The sequence below is a fragment of the Neoarius graeffei genome, chromosome 21 (genome assembly GCF_027579695.1).
Source record: "Neoarius graeffei isolate fNeoGra1 chromosome 21, fNeoGra1.pri, whole genome shotgun sequence".
NCBI classification, from domain to species: domain Eukaryota; kingdom Metazoa; phylum Chordata; class Actinopteri; order Siluriformes; family Ariidae; genus Neoarius; species Neoarius graeffei.
This window is the reverse complement of record NC_083589.1, coordinates 11,418,834-11,439,540: the sequence shown is the minus strand read 5'-3', so window position 1 is coordinate 11,439,540 and position 20,707 is coordinate 11,418,834. Positions and strand designations below refer to the sequence as shown.

The 20,707-nt window shown below is 45.7% G+C and overlaps 1 protein-coding gene across 2 annotated transcripts in view; it reads left to right on the top strand.

The window, feature by feature from the left end:
* The first annotated feature begins 735 nt into the window (after positions 1–735).
* dus4l (dihydrouridine synthase 4-like (S. cerevisiae)) overlaps positions 736–20,707 on the top strand; it is a 33,817-nt gene continuing 13,845 nt past the window's right edge. The window contains exons 1-6 of one of the 2 annotated variants that reach the window (XM_060903861.1): positions 736–1,055; positions 1,151–1,272; positions 1,358–1,475; positions 1,630–1,752; positions 1,846–2,072; positions 12,951–13,307. In XM_060903861.1, the coding sequence (XP_060759844.1) occupies positions 994–1,055; positions 1,151–1,272; positions 1,358–1,475; positions 1,630–1,752; positions 1,846–2,072; positions 12,951–13,201 (903 nt within the window). In that variant the 5' untranslated portion in view covers positions 736–993 and the 3' untranslated portion in view covers positions 13,202–13,307. Of the gene's footprint in view, positions 1,056–1,150; positions 1,273–1,357; positions 1,476–1,629; positions 1,753–1,845; positions 2,073–12,950; positions 13,308–16,526; positions 16,541–20,707 lie in introns of those variants that run through there. The other variant, XM_060903862.1, reaches the window with a different exon arrangement.

Below are 20,707 nucleotides of genomic sequence, written 5' to 3'. Positions count from 1 at the left end.
TAGTCAGCTGGGATAGGCTCCAGCTTGCCTGCGACCCTGTAGAACAGGATAAAGCGGCTAGAGATGATGAGATGAGATATATATGTGTATGCGTGTGGGTGGGAGAAGAGAAAGGTACACTGTATAAGAGAAAAACTGAAATAATCTCCATAAAAATAATTATGGTAGTAGAAAAAAGCCATTAAAAAAATGATCAGAGACTGAACTGGAAAAGGAGTGGTGTAGTGGTTAGCACTGTTGCCTCACAGCAAGAAGGTTCCGGGTTCGAGCCCCGTGGCTGGCAAGGGCCTTTCTGTGTAGAGTTTGCGTGTTCTCCCCGTGTCCAGGTGGGTTTCCTCCGGGTGCTCCGGTTTCTCCTACAGTCCAAAGACATGCAGGTTAGGCTAATTGGTGGCTCTAAATTGACCGTAGGTGTGAATGTGAGTGTGAATGGTTGTTTGTCTCTGTGCCAGCCCTGCGATGACTTGTCGACTTGTCCAGGGTGTACCCCGCCTCTCGCCGATAGTCAGCTGGGATAGGCTCCAGCTTGCCTGCGACTTTATCCTGTAGAAGGATAAAGCGGCTAGAGATAATGAGATGAGATGAGATGAGATGAAGTTTGATCGGATACTACGGTGAAACACATAAGCCAAATAAACGCGATGTGAGTGGTAAGATGGCGGCCAGCTGGCTTCACGTGTCTCTACGGCGGGAGTTCAGTGGGAACGAAGCGTAGATAGGAACTAAAAGACGTAGGTACAGGGATCACACGGATCACTTGACTGTAACACCTTCATAATCTGGAGGAGTAATTCAACTCGCCGGTGTTTAGAAATTTAAAGCAAACAATGAATAATAATTTGTACAAGTTTTTAGGTAGTTTTACATGGTTTTATCTCAGATATTAGAGTTGTATGTGCATTTTGATATAATTCACTGTTCGTCAGTCAGCTCGGAGTTTTAGTTTCCTCTCACTGTGAAATGAATTAAACCGATTCTGTAAACAGCAGCAGCATGGACTTATTTGAAAACGGCAGGGTTGTAAAAGTTTGTGCCCCAATGGTCCGATATTCAAAGTAAGTCGAGGCACTAAGGGATGTATACAGTCTGAATCCATCTGTAAGGTTGTTTTTCCACATTATTGACATGTATATATGATTTTGTCCATCAGGCTGGCCTTCAGGTCCTTGGTCCGGAAATATGACTGTGACCTGTGTTTCACTCCTATGATAGTAGCAGCTGATTTCATTCGCTCTGCTAAAGCCAGAGACAGTGAACTCACCATGAACAACTGTAAGTCTGATTTAAAACATTCTGAGTTTCTCCACAATGCATCACTCACTCTCATGACTCACCCTTATGTCTTCTTTTGGCCTAGCTGACCGACCTCTGATCATCCAGTTCGCAGCAAACGACGCTCAGACACTTGCAACTGCTGCCTGTTTGGTTGCTCCTTTCTCAGACGGCGTGGATCTGAACTGCGGCTGTCCTCAGAGGTATAATCTTAAATTAAAGTACTTTATCAAAGGCAGAAGAAACGATACGACGGAGTAGAGAAGGTCTCATTGCGTTTGTGGGAAGATGGTGAAGTGTATGATCATTGTACCTGCTCTGAGTTTGGTGTCATGCTTGTTCATGTGGCTTTTTCAGGTGGGCCATGGCAGAGGGCTATGGGGCATGCTTAATTAACAAACCACAAATAGTAAAGGACATGGTGAGACACGTCAGGAACCAAGTAGACAATCCCAATTACGCAGTGTCCATTAAGATAAGGTACCCGTTTTGATCACGCATTTTTGTTCAAAGTAATCATATAATTAGATAATCTGTGTATTTCTTTTGCTTAGATTTTCAGTTTAATTCCAGAATTCATAAGGATGTGAGGAAGACTGTAGATCTTTGTCAGAAGGTGGAAGCAGCAGGGGTGTCGTGGATCACAGTTCATGGGCGGACAGCTGATGAGAGACATCAACCTGTGCATTACGATGCCATCAAGATCATTAAGGACAGCCTTCACATCCCAGTCATCGCCAATGGTGATATTAAAAATCCCAGAGATGTAGAGTCTGTGTGTGAGCTTACAGGAGTGGATGGTACGAGCTTTTTTTTAAAAAAAAGTTTTCATATTATTTGAGGGGAAGATGTACAAACCCCATTTCCGGAAAAGGTGGGATATTTTCCAAAATGCAATCAAAAGAAAAATGTGATTTGTTAATTCACATGAACCTTTATTTAACTGACAAAAGTACAAAGAAAAGATTTAATAGTTTTACTGACCGACTTAATTATATTTTGTAAATATAAGTAAAGTTGGACTTTGAGGCCTGCAACACACTCAAAAAAAAAAAAATTGAGACAGAGGCATTATTACCATTGTGTTACATCACCTTTCCTTTTAATAACACTCTCAGATCGTATGGGATCTGAGGATACTAATTGTTGTCCATTCTTGCTTGATACAAGACTTCAGCTGCTCAACAGTCTGTGGTCACCGTTGTCTGATTCTCCTCTTCATGATGCTCCATACATTCTCAATAGGAGACAGATCTGGACTGACAGCAGGCCAGTCAAGCACATGCACTCTGTGTCTATGAAGCCACACTGTTGTAGCCCATGCAGAATGAGGCCTGGCATTGTCCTACTCAAATAAGGATGGACTTCTCAGGAAGACACGTTGCCTTGATGGCAACATATGTCTCTCTAAAAACTCAATATATGCCTCCACAGCAATGGTACTTTCATACGCACACACAGCTCCCCTATGCCATGGGCACTGATATCCCCCAAACCATCATAGCTGCTGGATTTTGCACCTTTCTCTGATAAAAAAAAAAAAAAAAACGGATGGTCATGTTCGCCTTTGGCACTGAGAACTCAATGCCTGGTTTTCACGTAAGCAAGCTGAAATGTGGACTCATCTGACCACAGCACACGTTTCCACCGTCTTTCGGTCCATCTGAGATGAGTTTGGGTCCAGAGAAATCGGCAGCGTTTCTGTATAGAATTTTAATGAATGGCTTCCTCCTTGTGTAGTACAGTTTCAGGCTATGTGACTATATTTGTCACATTAGCATGACTGTTTCTCAGGCAGTGCTGCCTGAGGGCTTGAAGGTCATGCACATTCGACAATGGTTTCCGACCTCGCCCTTTCCACACTGAGATGTCTCTGAATTCCCTGAATCTTTTCACAATATTACAGACTGTAGAGTCTGAAAGACCTCAAATCTTGCATTGAGAAATGTTCTTTTTGAATTGACTAACAAGTCTCTCACAAATTCTGGTACAAAGCAGTAAGCCACGTCCCATCCTTGCTTGTAAAGACTGAGCCTTTGGTGCTGCACATTTTATCCCCAATCATGTTACCAATTAATCTGCTTATTGTGGAATCTTCCAAAATGGTGTTAATTGAATATGCTTTAAACTTTTTAACCTTATTTTGCCTCTGTGCTAACTTTTTTTCGAAAGCGTTTACAGGTATCAAATTCTGACTTCATTTACATTTACAAAATACAGTTGTAACAGTTCCTGATGTGGGTGGAGCACAGAAGCACGGCAGGCGAGAGTTGATGTTCACATATACCCCTTTTCCACCAAATCAGTTCCAGGGCTGGTTCGGGGCCAGTGCTGGTTCACAACTCGTTCAACTTGCGAGCCAGCTGAGAACCAGTTTGCTTTTCCATAGCTTGGGGTGCTAAGGGGAGCCACGTCAGTTACGTCGCTGTATACGTCAGTTACGTTGCTGCGTTTGCATAAACCTTGGCGCGAACATCGAAGCAACAACAACACGGAGAAGAAGAAGAAGAAGCAGCAACAACAACAATAATAATGGATGACTTCGCGTTTGTACAGCTGCTGCTTCTCGTCGCTTAAAAATGGCGACCTTTCACAGTCTTGCTATTGTTGTCGGTCTTAACAACTCCGCCCCCCCTCGACATAAGCAGGTCTTTCCTCTGGCCCAGCAAAGAGTTGGTGCTAGCCTGGAACCGTTTTTTCTGGCCCCAGAGCCAGTTCTTTGTCAGTGGAAACAGAAAACCTGGTTCCAAACTAAGCACTGGCCCCGAACCAGCCCTGGAACTGCTTTGGTGGAAAAGGGGCAATACACACTTTTTATTTGGTTAGTTTGGCTTCATTCATTCATTGTCACACACATGCGTTGGGGTCGGGGAGCTGCTTTTCTCTGCTCTCCCTCTCCTTTTATGCTCAATCCCTGTGACAAAGAAACACACCCACCCACACACATTAATGACACCATGTGTAATGACTTAGCCACTTACTTTCCCTGACCCCACCCTCCATTCACAAACTGCCGCTTGGCCACGCCCCCATTGCCACATACCCTCACCGCCCGACTCTGGCCTGAAGCAGACTCCCCCCGACGGGACAGGAAGTCTGCCACCACCATCTGCTCCCCTGGCCTGTAGACCACCTCGAACTTGGAGGTGGCTGGAGGGCGAGATACCAACGGGTGATCCGCGCATTGGCATCCTTCATGCGGTGGAGCCACTGGAGGGGCGTGTGGTCCAAACAGAGAGCGAAAGGGTGCCCCAGCAGGTAGTATCAGAGGGCGCCCACTTGATGGCAAGGCACTCTTTCTCGATGGTGCTGTACTTGCTTTCATGCATCGAGAGTTTATGGCTGATGTACAGCACGGGGCGCTCCTCGCCCTTCACCTTCTGGTACAAAATGGCCCCCAGCCCTCTGTCCGATGCGCCAGTCTGTAAAATAAAGGGGAGAGAGAAGTCAGGGGAGTGCAAAAGTGGCCCCCCACACAGTGCAGCTTTTCAAGGTCAAGGTTTTTTTTTTATTTGCCATTTGTGCATAAACAGTTCAGACACATTGGAATTTTTGTGTAGGGCTCTCTGTCAACAGATTAGAAAATAAAAACACAAAATATAGAAATACTATACGTTGGGGGGGAGGGGAAAAAAGTTATGCTCAAAATTTTAAATACAAGTATTAAACAGAAGGAGAGAGCAAATGTTAAATAACATTAATAAAATAAAAGGGTAGTCCTGAGTGCTGTTCCTGGATTATTAAAAGAGGGGAAAGTTATATGGAAATATTGCACATTGTGGGAGGGGAATGAAAGTTATGTGGGGATATTGCACAGTTAAAATATTACACATTTATCAAAGGGTATATGACACACAATCCTGTTTCACAGATAATAGTATATCACACATTGCATATGACAAGTGAAGTGATGTAGTAATGGTTATTGTTACGCTTATTCAATAATTTTGTTTTGCCATCAGTCTGACTGTGGCAGGGAAGAAGCTGTTGAACCACGTTCTATGAGTGATGATGCTGTCCAATCTGCTGTGTCTCAGGTTGTATGTGCAGTGTTTGTGTCTGAGCAGAGAGTGAGCTGGGTGGAGTGAGTCTCTGATGATTCTCTCTGCTCTTTTTTGACAGCACTGCACATACATAGTCCATGGAAGGAAGTTTTGTCCCTATGATCCTCTCCGCAGTCTTTATGACTCTTTGCAGAGCCTTCCTCTCTGCCTGTGTGGTGTTACCGTACCAGACGGCGATGCCTGCGGTGAGGATGCTCTCTATCAGTCCTCTGTAGGCCAGGGTGAGAGGGTGATGGTTCAGACCAGCTTTCCTGAGCAGTCTGATGAAATAAAGCCTTTGCTGGGCTTTTTTCACTGTGGCTGTGGTGTTAAGAGTCCAGCTCAGGTCAGATGTAACCTGCAGTCCCAGGAATCTGTAGCTGTCGGCCCTCTCCACCTCAGTCCCTTTGATGATGAGAGGCTGTAGAGGGGGAGGATTCTTCCTAAAGTCCAGTATTATTTCTTTGGTCTTGCCTGTGTTGAGGATGAGGTCGTTCTCTTCTCCGTAGACAAGAATGTTGTTTACCAGGGTCCTGTACCCTGACTCGTCTCCCCCCTTGATGAGCCCCAGGATAGTGGTATCATCAGCATATTTGATGATGGTGTTGTCCTGGGTGGAGACACAGTCATGGGTGTACAGGGTGAAGAGTTTGGGGCTAAGGCGGCAGCCCTGTGGGGGGATCCTGTGCTGACTGTGAGCTCAGCGGACACCTGTCCTCCCATTCTCACCACCTGTGGTCTTTCTGCCAGGAAGTCCAGAATCCAGTTGCAGGTGGGAGTTGGGACACCAAAGTCTGTAAGCTTCTTGATCAGCTTGCCTGGGCAGATGGTATTGAAGGCAGAACTGTAGTCCAGGAAGAGCATCCTGGCATACGTTCTGCTACTTTCCAGGTGTTGCAGTGTGTGGTGTAGGGCTATTGCTACCGCGTCGTCCACTGACTGATTAGGGTGGTAGGCAAACTGAAGGTGGTCTACAGTGTCCGGGACCGCGTGGTTGATGTGCGTGAGGACTAGTTTTTCTAGGCACTTCATGGTGACTGATGTGAATGCCACTGGCCTGAAGTCATTTAGGGTGGATGTGTCTGATCTTTTGGGGTCTGGTATGATAGTGGAAGATTTGAAAATACGGGGGACTACAGCCTGGGATAATGACAAGTTGAAGATGTCAGCATACACACCAGCTAGTTGTTCCCCACAGGCCTTCAGGACTTTGGGAGGGACTCCGTCAGGTCCCACAGCCTTGTGGGGGTTCACCTTCTTCAGAGCCTTCAGGACCTGTGTGTGTCACCTGAAAGGCAGTGTCCGTAGGGTCACAGAGGGCTTTGAGGGTGTCTCTGTATTCAGCCTGGCATAGAAGGTGTTAAGGCTGTCTGGCAGGGTGGCATCTCGGGGGGGGTCTGTGGTTGCTGTGGTTCTCCTATAGTTTGTGACAGACTGGATTCCCTGCCACATACTGCGTGTGTTGTGGTTGAGGTAGTAGCTTTCAAGTTTTTGGGAGTGAGCCCTTTTTGCTGTTCTGATGGATTTCTGCAGCTCGTACCGGGCTCTCTTATACTCCACTTGATCTCCTGACTTGAAGGCCTCCTGCCGCTTCCTGATTTTCTGTTTTATGTCCCCATTAAACCAGGGTTTTTGGTCGGGGAACATGCGCACAGTCCTGGGAGGTGCACATATGGACGTGCACCAGCTGATGTAGTCGCTCACAGTCTCTGTGTATTCGTGGATGTCATTAGTGGCCTCTTTGAAAGTGCTCCAGTCTGTGGCCTCTAAGCAGCTCTGCAGGCTAGCCTGTGCACCTTCAGTCCAGGTGTTAACGGTTCTGAGTGTGACTGGTTTTGTCTTGAGCCTTTTGTTACAAACTGGTTTGAGCCGGATTGCTAGGTGGTCAGACTTTCCAAAATGGGGTTTTGGTTCAGCTGAGAAGGTGTTTTTGATGTTGCTGTAGCAGTGATCCAGTGTTTTATTTCCCCTGGTGGGGAAAGTCACAAACTGCTGTAGTTTAAGCATGTTTTTCCGGAGATTGCAATGGTTAAAATCTCCCAGAATAATGACAGCAGCGTCAGGATACGTGTTTTCATGCTTATTGATCATGTTGTGTAGCTCCTTCAGTGCATCCTCCTCCTTGGCAGAGGGGGGGATATACACAATACTCACAATGATGCATTGCAGTTCTCTGGGCAGATAAAATGGTCTTAGCTTCAAAGTCAGATATTCCACATTTTCAGAACAAGATTTTGAGATGATCTTACAGTCGGTACACCAGGATTGTTTGATGAGGGCGGCTGTTCCTCCTCTGCGAGTCTTGCTGCTTTCCACAGCGCATCGGTCCTCTCTGAAGCCCGTGTAGTCATCTAGTGTTATTGCCTCATCGGGTGCCCTCTCCCCCAGCCAGGTTTCACAGAAACACAGTATGGAGCAATCCTGAATGTCCTTCTGCATGGAAATCCGAGCATGGAGTTTGTCCATTTTATTTGCCAGAGACTGAATGTTTGCAAACAATATAACCGGGAGGGTTAGCCTTCCATTGCTAACCAAGCGCCAGAGCCTTCGGTCAGCTCCTCCCCGTCTGCCGTGCCTCCGCTTCGGCTTGTTGTTCTCAGGAGAGCTCCCTGTTAGGGGCTGGCCTAGCATCGAGTCAGCATAGCATGTTAGCTCAGGGTAGGATTACAGCGCGCTCTGGTCGAAAAGTCCTAAATGACTCTGCTCTCTCAGCTGTAATAAGGTCGCCCGATCATAGAAAATGTTAGCTTTTACCTAAGAGAATGCCTATTGGCACTGCTCCGTCCACTGGACCAGATCTGGAGCCCCCTTTGTAGTGAGATCTGTTAAAGGGCTGTTGACATCTGAATAATGAGGTATAAACCTACGATAATAGCCAGCCAGCCCCAGGAACTGTCTCACCCCCTTTTTGGTCTTGGGCCTCGGGCAGGCCGCAATCGCTGCAATCTTGTTAATTTGGGGACGCACCTGCCCATGACCCAAGTGGAAGCCCAGATACCGTATTTCCACCCACCCAATTGCACACTTTTTCGGGTTAGCTGTGAGGCCCGCACGCCTCAGCGACTTTAGAACAGCCCTGAGATGTTCTAGGTGCCGCAGCCAATCATGGCTGTAGATTATTATATCATCGAGCTATGTGGCCGCGCAGGCAGTGTGAGGACGGAGGACCCTGTCCATGAGCTGCTGGAATGTAGTGGGCGTCCCAAATAACCCAAAAGGGAGCATGACAAATTGGTGTAATCCAAACGGTGTGGAAAAGGCCGTTTTCTTTCGGGATGGAGGGGTCAAGGGGATCTGCCAATATCCCTTTGTTAGATCCAGTGTTGAATGGTTAGGCGCAGCTCGCTTTTAATCAAGCAACTCATCAATGTGAGGCATTGGGTGTGCGTCAAATTTAGACACCGCGTTGACCTTTCTATAGTCCACACAGAACCGAACTGTGACCGGTCAGCCTTGGGAACCAGGACCACTGGGCTGCTCCAGTCACTGTGGGACTCCTCGATTATGCCCATCTCAGACCACTTTTTTTTGTGTTTGGGTAGGTGGTAAGGGTGGCTACGCACCACCACCCCCAGGGGCGTCTCAGTGTGGTGTTCTATGAGGTGGGTGTGGCCGGGTAGGGGCAAGAACACGTCGGAAAATTCCTCCTGCAACTTGGCCACCTCTGTGAGTTGGGTCGGTGAGAGGTGGTCTCTACAGGGGACCGGAGTGTTTTAAGATGTTCCTTTTTTACTTCTGGCCCCAGCTCCGCCTTCTGTGGAACTATTGATGCCAACGCCACGGGGACCCCCTCATTACAGCATTTTAAAAGGTTGAGGTGGTAGATTTGCAATGCCCCGCCCCTATCCACTTGCCTCACCTCATAGTTGATGTCCCTGACTCGCCGTGTGACCTCGAAGGGTCCTTGCCACTTGGCAATTAATTTAGAACTCAACATGGGCAATAATACGAGTACTTTTGTCTCCCGGCGTGAACTCTCTAAGGCGCGTACCCCTGTCATACAGACGGCTTTGACGTTCTTGTGCCTGCCGCAAATTCTCCTGGATTAAGTGTGAGAGTGTGTGGAGTTTTGCGCGCAGGTCAAGAACGTATTGAATTTCATTCTTGCTAGGTGAAGGTTCCTCCTCCCAACTTTCTCGTAGCACATCCAAAATGCCATGCGGCTTATGCCCATATAATAATTTGAATGGAGAAAACCCCGTGGAGGCTTGCAGGACCTCTCGTACTGCAAATAACAGGGGCCCGAGCCATTTATCCCAATTACATGTGTCCTCACTTACAAATTTCCGAATTATGTTCTTGAGTGTCTGGTTAAATTGCTCCACTAAGCCATCTGTTTGTGGGTGATAGACACTGGTGCGAATAGACTTAATCTCCAGTAACCCATACAGTTCGCGCAGTGTGCGTGACATAAACGAAGTGCCTTGGTCTGTCAGGATTTCTTTCGGAATCCCGACCCGGGAGATAAAGCGGAAGAGCACTTCCGCAATACTGCATGCTGAGATATTGTGGAGAGGCACTTCTTCCGGATATTGTGTTGCCTAGTCCACCAGAACTAAAATAAAGCGATATCCCTGTGCTGACCGATCTAATGGCCTGACGAGATCCATCCCAATTCTTTCAAAAGGGGTCTTGATTAGAGGGAGAGGGCGCAAAGGCGCTTTGAGTGGCCACGGGATTAACTAGTTGGCATTCACGGCACGCCACCGACAGACGTCCCTGCGAATTCCTGGCCAATAGAACCGGGCCATTATTTGGGCTAGTGTTTTATCTTGCCCTAAGTGTTCAGCCATGGGATTAAAGTGAGCTGCATGGAATACGAGTTCCCTGCGGCTCTTTGGGATCAACAATTGAGTTATCTGTTCTCCAGTTTGAGTGTCCTGCATCACTTGGTACAACCTATCCTTAATAATAGCGAAATAAGGGAAGGCCGGCATCGCATTTGGCTGGAAAGTTTGACCATTGATTACTCTCACTTGGTCAAACACATGCCGCAGAGTCTTGTCTCGCGACTGCTCTAACGGGAAATCCCCAAGGGAATCCCCGAGAGAGGGAGGAGGGGCGGGGGTGTTCCTCACTCCTTGCATCACTCCGACACGGTGCTGACGTAAATGGCTCTGCGACAGCTTCCCCAGTCAATGCCACACCGGGAGCTTCCCGTGACGTATTTATGCAGGACTCACCTCTCATTATGTACTCCATCAATTCTTTAAACCCTGGCCAATCAGTTCCCAAAATTAAGGAGTGGGTGAGATGAGGGTTAACTGCCGCTTTAATTCTATGCATTTGGCCCCGGAATAGAATATGGACGGACACTAGAGGGTAATTGTGAACATCCCCGTGCACACAACACCTTCACCGCTTGTGCTCTCCCCAATGCCTCACCTTGCACCAGGCATTGGTGAATTGAGGTCTGATTACAGCCAGAATCCACCAACGTGTGATATGTATCCCCTTGAACACTTACTGGTATGTGATACGTTCTGGCCCGATCGGGGGCAGTCTCTGGTGCGTCGGGGATCCGGATCACAGCTCCCACCTCCCTAGCGGAGCACCGACTCTGGAGATGCTCCGACTCCCCGCCACCCCAGCACACCGGCCCAGGCTTTCGCTCTGCACCAGCATTATGGGAGTCACTCACCTGAGGAGGAGACAACACAGACACAGAAGAGGGAAATGGGAGGACACCACAGGTACGACAGGCTGGCTGGGGTGGAGCCGGCCGCCGTCTCCATGGTAGGGGATCAGGGTGGGGAGGGGAAAGGGAGACAGAGGGGGAGAAGCGAGGAGAGACGTCTTGTCTGCTTGCCGTCGGAGCCGCTTCCAGATGGTCCTCCGCCAGCTCGATGGCTAGTCCTAGCGACGCCGGGCAATGACACTGGACCCATTCCGCTGTTCCTTCTGGAAGTTGAGAGATGAACTGTTCCAGTGCCACCAGATCGATGATCTCGTCGGTGTCGCGGTCTTCCGCCCTCAGCCACCGCCGGCAGGCGTCCCGGAGTTGCTGGCCAAATGCAAACGGCCAGCCGACCTCCAATGCCAGTGTCCGGAAGCGCTGGCGATGTTATTCCGGGGAACGGCCGACCCGCTGCGGGATGGCTTTCTTCAGGTCAGCATACACCAGTCGGCTGTCAGCAGGGAGCTGCTGCGCTGCGAGCTGCGCCTCACCAGTCAGGAGGGGGAGGAGGCGTGCCGTGCGCTGCTCCAGCGGCCACCCCCACGCCTCGGCTGCTTGTTTGAAGAGGGTGAGGAACACTTCTGGATTGTCCTGCGGGCCCATCTGCGTGAGGGTGCCAGCTGCGGTGATGGTTGACGCCCCTGCTGACGCGAGCAGATGCCGGAACGCCTGGCGATCTTCCTGCTGGGCCAGCATCAAGGCTTCGAAGCGTTGCTCTTGTTCCTTTCAGAGGGCGATCAGCACTTGATGCTGGTTCTGCTGGGCGGTAGTGAGGGCAAGGATGAGCTCTTCGAATGGGGAGGACTCCATGGGGTGGTTCCCTTCTGTGCGTCCTGGGTTTCGGCACCACTGTAACAGTTCCTGATGTGGGTGGAGCATAGAAGCACGGCAGGCGAGAGTTGATGTTCACATACGCACTTTTTATTTGGTTATTTTGGGTTTTCAGCTTGCTTCATTCATTCATTCACACACATGCATTGGGGTCAGGGAGCTGCTCTTCTCTGCTCTCCCCCTCCTTTTATGCTCAATCCCTGTGACAAACAAACACACACACCCACACACATTAATGACGCTAGGTGTAATGACTTAGCCACTTACCTTCCCCGACCCCGTCCTCCATTCACAAACTGCTGCTTGGCCACGTCCCTGTTGCCACAACAGTTAAGTTGGTCAGTAAAACTACTGAAAATCTTTTCTTTGTACTTTTGTCAGTTGAATAGATATGAATATGAATTAACAAAGCACAGATTCGTTTTTATTGCATGTTGGAAAATATCACAACTTTTCTGGAAATGGGATATATATATATATAACACATATCCACTATATTAAGAACACCTCTGCACTTGTACATTTATTCAATCATCAGCCAATCATGTGGCAGCTGCACAATGAATAAAATCATACAGACAGAGGTCAAGAGCTTCAGTTAATGCTCACTTCAAACATCAGAATGAAGAAACGGTCTGATCTCTGAATTTAACTGTGGCATGGTTGCTGGTCTCAGATGGACTGGTTTGAGTTTTTTAGAAACGGTTGATCCCCTGGGGTTTTCACACTCAGCAGTCTGTAGTGTTTACACTGAACTGTTTCAAGAGCCTTTTAAACCAGTCAATTATGACAATTTACCTGAAGCATAGTGCTGTTATCCTCTTGAGAGCACATCCACATCTCAACTAGGCTGCTAATAATTTTGAAACCTCTTTTGCAGAAAAAGAACTAATCAGTGTTTTGAATCCGCTGTTAGTGTGTGTATATGTATATATGTGTATGTATATGTGTGTGTGTGTATATATATATATATATATATATATATATATATATGGGTTTATTGCATGTGTTCTTGTAGGCATTTGTCAATTTTTATGAAGATTGCAATATTCCTTGTGTTTACTGTCGGTTTTGTAGTAATGTGAGAATCTGAAGGGATCTTTCCCCTCATGTGTCATGTTTTTCAGGAGTGATGTCTGCTCGGGGGCTCCTGGCCAATCCAGCACTGTTTGCAGGCTATGAACAAACTCCATTCCAGTGTTTGTGGGACTGGGTGAAAATCGCTCTGGAGCAAGGGACTCCCTTCACCTGCTTCCACCATCACCTAATATACATGTTAGAACACATCAGTTCTCAACCTGAGAGGAAGGTCTTCAATGGTTTATCAAGTACATCTGCAGTCATCGAGTATCTACAGAAGACTTATGGCTCTTTATAGTCAGGAATATGCAACTATGAGAAATACTGCAAGGTTTTTAAAATGTACTTTAAGAAAAAAATGTTTTGAATAAATAACAAATTTGTCTATAATTATTTGGGAACAATGGAAATGAGTGTTTGGTTTTGTTACTGAAAAGGTAAATATAGGCCAAATGTAAATCTAAAGACCTTTCAGCCAGAAAGATGGTTCTTGATGAGTGTGTTTTGGACAGACATCCTTCCTTGTGTCTACAAAGTGCTACTGCCTTGATTGACTGACTTGAATTCATCCATTATCTGTACCACTTATCCTGTACCGTATAGGCTCGCAGGCAAGCTGGAGCCTATCCCAGCTGACTATGGGCGAGAGGCGGGGTACACCCTGGACAAGTCACCAGATCATCACAGGGCTGACACAGACAACCACTCACATTCATAGTCAATTTAGAGCCACCAATTAGCCTAACCTGCATGTCTTTGGACTGTAGAAGAAACCAGAGCACCCGGAGGAAACTTGCGCAGACGCAGGGAGAACATGCAAACTCTACACAGAAAGGCCCCTGTCGGCCACTGGGTTCAAACCTAGAGCCGCCTTCTTGTGAGGCAACAGCGCTAACCACTACACCACCATGCTGCCCTTGACTCAAATAACAAAGCATTTTTATATTTTGGCATTGCCCTGTTTCTAAGGAATAAAGCTCATGATACAGTGCCAGTCAAAAGTTTGTACAGCCCTACTCATTCATAGTTGTTTCCATATTGTGACTGTTCTCTACATCGTAGAACAAAACCGAAGACACCAAAACTATGAAATAACATCTGTAACATAATTCCATCTGTGGTAAAGTAAAAAAAAAAAAAAAAGTTTAATATTTTAGATTCTTCAGTGTATTCAGCGTTTCCCTTGATGACGCTTTGCACACTATTGTCCTGGCATGGTGGTGTAGTGGTTAGCACTGTCGCCTCACAGCAAGAAGGTCCTGGGTTCGAGCTCCTTGGCCGACGAGGAGTCTGTGTGGAGTTTGCACGTTCTCCCTGTGTCTGTGTGGGTTTCCTCCGGGTGCTCTGGTTTCCCCCACAGTCCAAAGACATGCAGGTTAGGCTAATTGGTGGCTCTAAATTGACCGTAGGTGTGAAGGGTTGTGTGTCTCTGTGTCAGTCCTGCGATGACCTGGTGACTTGTCCAGGGTGTACCCTGCCTCTCGCTCATAGTCAGCTGGGATAGGCTCCAGCTTACCTGCACCCCCTGTACAGGACAAGTGGCTACAGATAATGGATGGATGGATCATCTTAACCAGCTTCATGAGGTAGTCACCTGGAATGCTTTTCAATTAACAGGTGTCTCTCTTCAAAATTTCTTAATGTGTTTGAGATCAAACAGTAAATAGCCCTATTCCATCCGCAACTGTAGTAACCTATATTATATCAAGAACCGAACAACTCCGTAAAGAGACAGTCATTACTTTAACATGAAGTGACTTTATTAATAAAAATAAAACTCAGTTAGAAGGTGTGTCCAGACTTTTAACTGGTACTGTGTTTTTTATTGTAGTTTGGAGCCAATATAAAGGAATGTAATGTAAAAGAGTTACCAGTAAAATGCAGCTTTATCATGACAATAACATAGCATTGGAGTTTAAGTGATAGCCTGCAGGGAATCGGCCGTCAGACATTCTGTCGCATGTCCCAGACCTGGTGAAATGTAACTGAATTGTCTTGGCCAGCCCTAAGGGTCCCATCTGCATCTGCCTGCACTCGCTCTGATCTATAATTCCAACTGTCTCATTGCTGAGGAGTGTGCACCCATCACCCATTCAAGCATCCAGCTAGAGCAGGTCATGATATTTTTTAACCATATTAACATGCCATTGTTGTGTATTATGCCTGATGTCAGGACTCTCGTCTCTGCGAGTCTACCACACAGACTTAATACTTGTGTTATTTTTAGACATTGACACCTGTTGCCTACACTTATTCAGGTGACATTGGGCATACCTAACGACCTGCGTTTTCTCTCCCTCCAAGTTACATGTCGGTCCTGGGATCGAGATGCTGACCTCTTCTGCTCCTCAGACCTACTTGATCCATCCTGGTGCCCTATGGAGTCTCATCGCATCGCTCCTGTAGAGGACGGCCCCATATGGACAGTTGAAAGTCGCACCTGGAGGACGCTCTGGACTCTTACAGTAATGCTTTTATGGCTGAGGACTACAGTTGACTTGCTAACTTTAGGACTGCAGTTGTCATGAACAGTTTCGCACTCAAGTTTCCATCAATGAAGAGTTACATCATCAACGAAACTGACTTCATGTTAAAACTGTTAATGTTATAGTCATGCTGTCTGTTGTTGCCCAAATGACGATGTGTTCCCTTTTGAGTCTGGTTCCTCTCGAGGTTTCTTCCTCATGTCGTCTGAGGGAGTTTTTCCTTGCCACCGTCGCCACAGGCTTGCTCATTGGGGATAGATTAGGGATAAAATTAGCTCATGTTTTACGTCGTTCAAATTCTGTAAAGCTGCTTTGCGACAATGTTTATTGTTAAAAGCGCTATACAAATAAACTTGACTTGATTTACACTACCGTTCAAAAGTTTGGGGTCACCCAGACAATTTTGTGTTTTCCATGAAAAGTCACACTTTTATTTACCACCATAAGTTGTAAAATGAATAGAAAATATAGTCAAGACATTTTTCTAGCCATTTTGAGCATTTAATCGACCCCACAAATGTGATGCTCCAGAAACTCAATCTGCTCAAAGGAAGGTCAGTTTTATAGCTTCTCTAAAGAGCTCAACTGTTTTCAGCTGTGCTAACATGATTGTACAAGGGTTTTCTAATCCTCCATTAGCCTTCTGAGGCAATGAGCAAACACATTGTACCATTAGAACACTGGAGTGAGAGTTGCTGGAAATGGGCCTCTATACACCTATGGAGATATTGCACCAAAAACCAGACATTTGCAGCTAGAATAGTCATTTAGCACATCAGCAATGTATAGAGTGTATTTCTGATTAGTTGAAAGTGATCTTCATTGAAAAGAACAGTGCTTTTCTTTCAAAAATAAGGACATTTCAAAGTGACCCCAAACTTTTGAACGGTAGTGTATGATTATATTCTAGGAGGAAGAGTATGAGATCAGGACTGTTGTACCTGATCAAGCTCAAGGTGTGATGATGTGAGATGCTTTTCTGCTCACCACATCTGTAAAGAGTCTGGACAGCAGACCTACACCGTTCTGTGTAAAAGCTACAGATTTTCTTGACAGAAACTTGGCACTGACATCCAGATCACATTTATTCCTCATTCTGATGAACATCACCTGAAGCTTCTGAGCTGCAATGATCAGGTGTTCCTAATAAAGTGCTCAGTGAGTGTATGCACACATGAAATAATATTAAAACTATGTACTGCACAAATCAAGTATAGTTCCTGTTCATCAGCTTTATTTACATATCGGGAAGAAAAGAAACCTGAAATTACCCCGGAAGATCTTTGGAGGCGCTTCCTGTTCCGGTTCTCAGGCCTGTGTAAAGATGTTTCTGAGCTGAATTACACTGCAGTGAGTATTAATCTGTATAACTGCTGGTGTTTCCCACATGATTACGGTGTGTTAAGGTGTGTGTTTGGTGTTTTCACTTCTAGACAGCAGGAGCAGAGCGCGGTGAGGAACCTCAGCGATTTCATCCGGAGTGTGGGGGAGAAGTTCAGCAGTTACACAACAGGTTCAGACGAGTAATCACACACACACACCCCTATAAATAAACTGTAATTAGTATTATTAGGAGGGTGAGACAGATGCTACATTACTCCTTATTCCATGAAGACAACAACACTAAAAAAAAATCATATTGACATATAACCCCAATTCCAAAAAAGTTGGGACAAAGTACAAATGGTAAATAAAAACGGAATGCAGTAACTTACAAATCATAAACTGATATTGTATTCACAATAGAACATAGACAACATATATCAAATGTCGAAAGTGAGACATTTTGAAACTTCATGCCAAATATTGGCTCATTTGAAATTTCATGACAGCAACACATCTCAAAAAAGTTGGGACAGGGGCAATAAGAGGCTGGAAAAGTTAAAGGTACAAAAAAAGGAACAGCTGGAGGACCAAATTGCAACTCATTAGGTCAATTGGCAATAGAGATCTTGCATGTGACGTCACAGCCGATCCAGATTGTAACAGACGCCATCTTGTCGGTCAAACGCCATATTTCCGCCTTCTACTTCTGGTTCTACTTCTACCTTTTCTTCTGGAAAACCCTGCTATATACAATTCTACTACAGCGGCTGCAATCTCTCCCTCCCTGTGCACGTTTTTATGTTTTTTGTGTGTATTTTTGCATGTGGGCGGCACGGTGGTGTAGTGGTTAGCGCTGTCGCCTCACAGCAAGAAGGTCCGGGTTCAAGCCCCGTGGCTGGCGAGGGCCTTTCTGTGCGGAGTTTGCATGTTCTCCCCGTGTCCGCGTGGGTTTCCTCCGGGTGCTCCGGTTTCCCCCACAGTCCAAAGACATGCAGGTTAGGTTAACTGGTGACACTAAATTGACCGTAGGTGTGAATGGTTGTCTGCGTCTATGTGTCAGCCCTGTGATGACCTGGCGACTTGTCCAGGGTGTACCTTTCGCCCGTAGTCAGCTGGGATAGGCTCCAGCTTGCCTGCGACCCTGTAGAACAGGATAAAGCGGCTAGAGATAATGAGATGAATGAGATTTTTGCATGTTGTTCGTCTGTACTGGACTTCAATATCCACTACAACTGTATGGACTTACTGGACATTGGCTTCCAGCAGAAAATGACGGTTTGTAGCGATTTCCATAGCATGCACAACATTCCGGACGAGATAGCGAGACCAGCGGGGTCTCCGTGGATTGTTATCGGGTCTGGCAGGCGAAGGAGGCGGCGTCGGGAGAGGAAGCAAAAGCGAGGCTGCAGAGCTGGCCTGTTGACTAAGCTCAGAAAACAGCCACTCAAATCTCCACTGCCAAGCCTCTATCTCTCCAACGCCAGATCCATGGTAAACAAGACGGACGATTTGGAATTCAAGCTGGAATTACCTTATTCTATTCTATAATCGGCTGGTCAGTGCTATACTAGATACTACTGATATATCTAGTATCAGTACTAGTAATACTTAAGTGACTTACCCGTCCAATGAGGATTGTTATTTTCTTGTTTACAAGATGCCACATCTGAGGGCGGCTGGCAAATCCTGAATTTCTGTTAAGATAACTGTCCAGAGATTTATAAGCACGCAGTGCTTCACCACTGAACAGCGAGGGAAAGTTAATGAGGTAATTATACAAGTCTGGGTATTCCACCTCTGGTAGTTCAATATCCACTGACACGGTCGTGAAAACTACGTCCGGTAATCGATAAGGGTCACTAATCTGTAGGTCGTTTATTTTAGACATGTATCTAGTTATCTGTTCATTATAAAAATGAGCCGTGTAGTCCATCGGTTGAAATTTATCCATTTTGTACACGAGTGCAGCAGTATTCAGTGGTGTTTTTTACCGACAAGATGGCGGCTGTGTACTTTCCGGTCACGTGACTGCAAGATCTCTATAGGTCATTAACATGACTGGGTATAAAAAGAGCATCTTGGAGTGGCAGCGGCTCTCAGAAGTAAAGATGGGAAGAGGATCACCAATCCCCCTGATTCTGCGCCAACAAATAGTGGAGCAATATCAGAAAGGAGTTCGACAGTGTAAAATTGCAAAGAGTTTGAACATATCATCATCTACAGTGCATAATATCATCAAAAGATTCAGAGAATCTGGAAGAATCTCTGTGCGTAAGGGTCAAGGCCGGAAAACCATACTGGGTGCCCGTGATCTTCGGGCCCTTAGACGGCACTGCATCACATACAGGCATGCTTCTGTATTGGAAATCACAAAATGGGCTCAGGAATATTTCCAGAGAACATTATCTGTGAACACAATTCACCGTGCCATCCGCCGTTGCCAGCTAAAACTCTATAGTTCAAAGAAGAAGCCGTATCTAAACGTGATCCAGAAGCGCAGACGTCTTCTCTGGGCCAAGGCTCATTTAAAATGGACTGTGGCAAAGTGGAAAACTGTTCTGTGGTCAGACGAATCAAAATTTGAAGTTCTTTATGGAAATCAGGGACGCCGTGTCATTCGGACTAAAGAGGAGAAGGACGACCCAAGTTGTTATCAGCGCTCAGTTCAGAAGCCTGCATCTCTGATGGTATGGGGTTGCATTAGTGCGTGTGGCATGGGCAGCTTACACATCTGGAAAGACACCATCAATGCTGAAAGGTATATCCAGGTTCTAGAGCAACATATGCTCCCATCCAGACGATGTCTCTTTCAGGGAAGACCTTGCATTTTCCAACATGACAATGCCAAACCACATACTGCATCAATTACAGCATCATGGCTGCGTAGAAGAAGGGTCCGGGTACTGAACTGGCCAGCCTGCAGTCCAGATCTTTCACCCATAGAAAACATTTGGCGCATCATAAAACGGAAGATACAACAAAAAAGACCTAAGACAGTTGATCAACTAGAATCCTACATTAGACAAGAATGGGTTAACATTCCTCTCCCTAAACTTGAGCAACTTGTCTCCTCAGTCCCCAGACATTTACAGACTGTTGTAAAGAGAAAAGGGGATGTCTCACAGTGGTAAACATGGCCTTGTCCCAACTTTTTTGAGGTGTTGTTGTCATGAAATTTAAAATCACCTAATTTTTCTCTTTAAATGATACATTTTCTCAGTTTAAACATTTGATATGTCATCTATGTTCTATTCTGAATAAAATATGGAATTTTGAAACTTCCACATCATTGCATTCCATTTTTATTTACAATTTGTACTTTGTCCCAACTTTTTTGGAATCGGGTTGTAAACATTTCAATAATTTTTGTTGACAAATTGAAGATCCTTGGACATCTTTGCTCCTCAAAGACTAGGCCTTTCCTGGATACTGATTTTGTATCAAATCATGATTACAGTCACCTGTTGACATCATTATTTAATTGTTTTAGCTCATTACTAGCCCTAAATTGCTCCAGTCCCAACTTTTTTTTATTTTATTTTTTTTGGAATGCATTGCAGGACTGAAACACAGGAATGGATGTATGTTAACAATTTAAATGAAGTTGACCAACAAAACATGAAATATCTTGAGTTCATTCTGTCTGCAATGTCAGAGTAAATGTAGGAAATCACCGTTTTTTTTGTTGTTTGTTTTAATAATTTATAATTTTTTTTTAATTTGCATGTTCCACACCATCCCAACTTTTTCTGCTTTGGGGGCGTACAAAAACATGTCAAATGTTGAAACTGAGGTTTTCATTCTTTCTGCAGTGAAATACAAGTCAAAGTATGTTTAGAAATCACTGCTTTCTTTATTTTATTTGTGTTTTCCACACTGTCCCAACTTTTATTGATTCAGGGTTGATCCCCCCCCCCCCTTAAAGGTTTACTGAAGTGCTTGCAAGTGTGTGATTATGAATAAATATAAATATGATTTTGGCCAAAACCTGG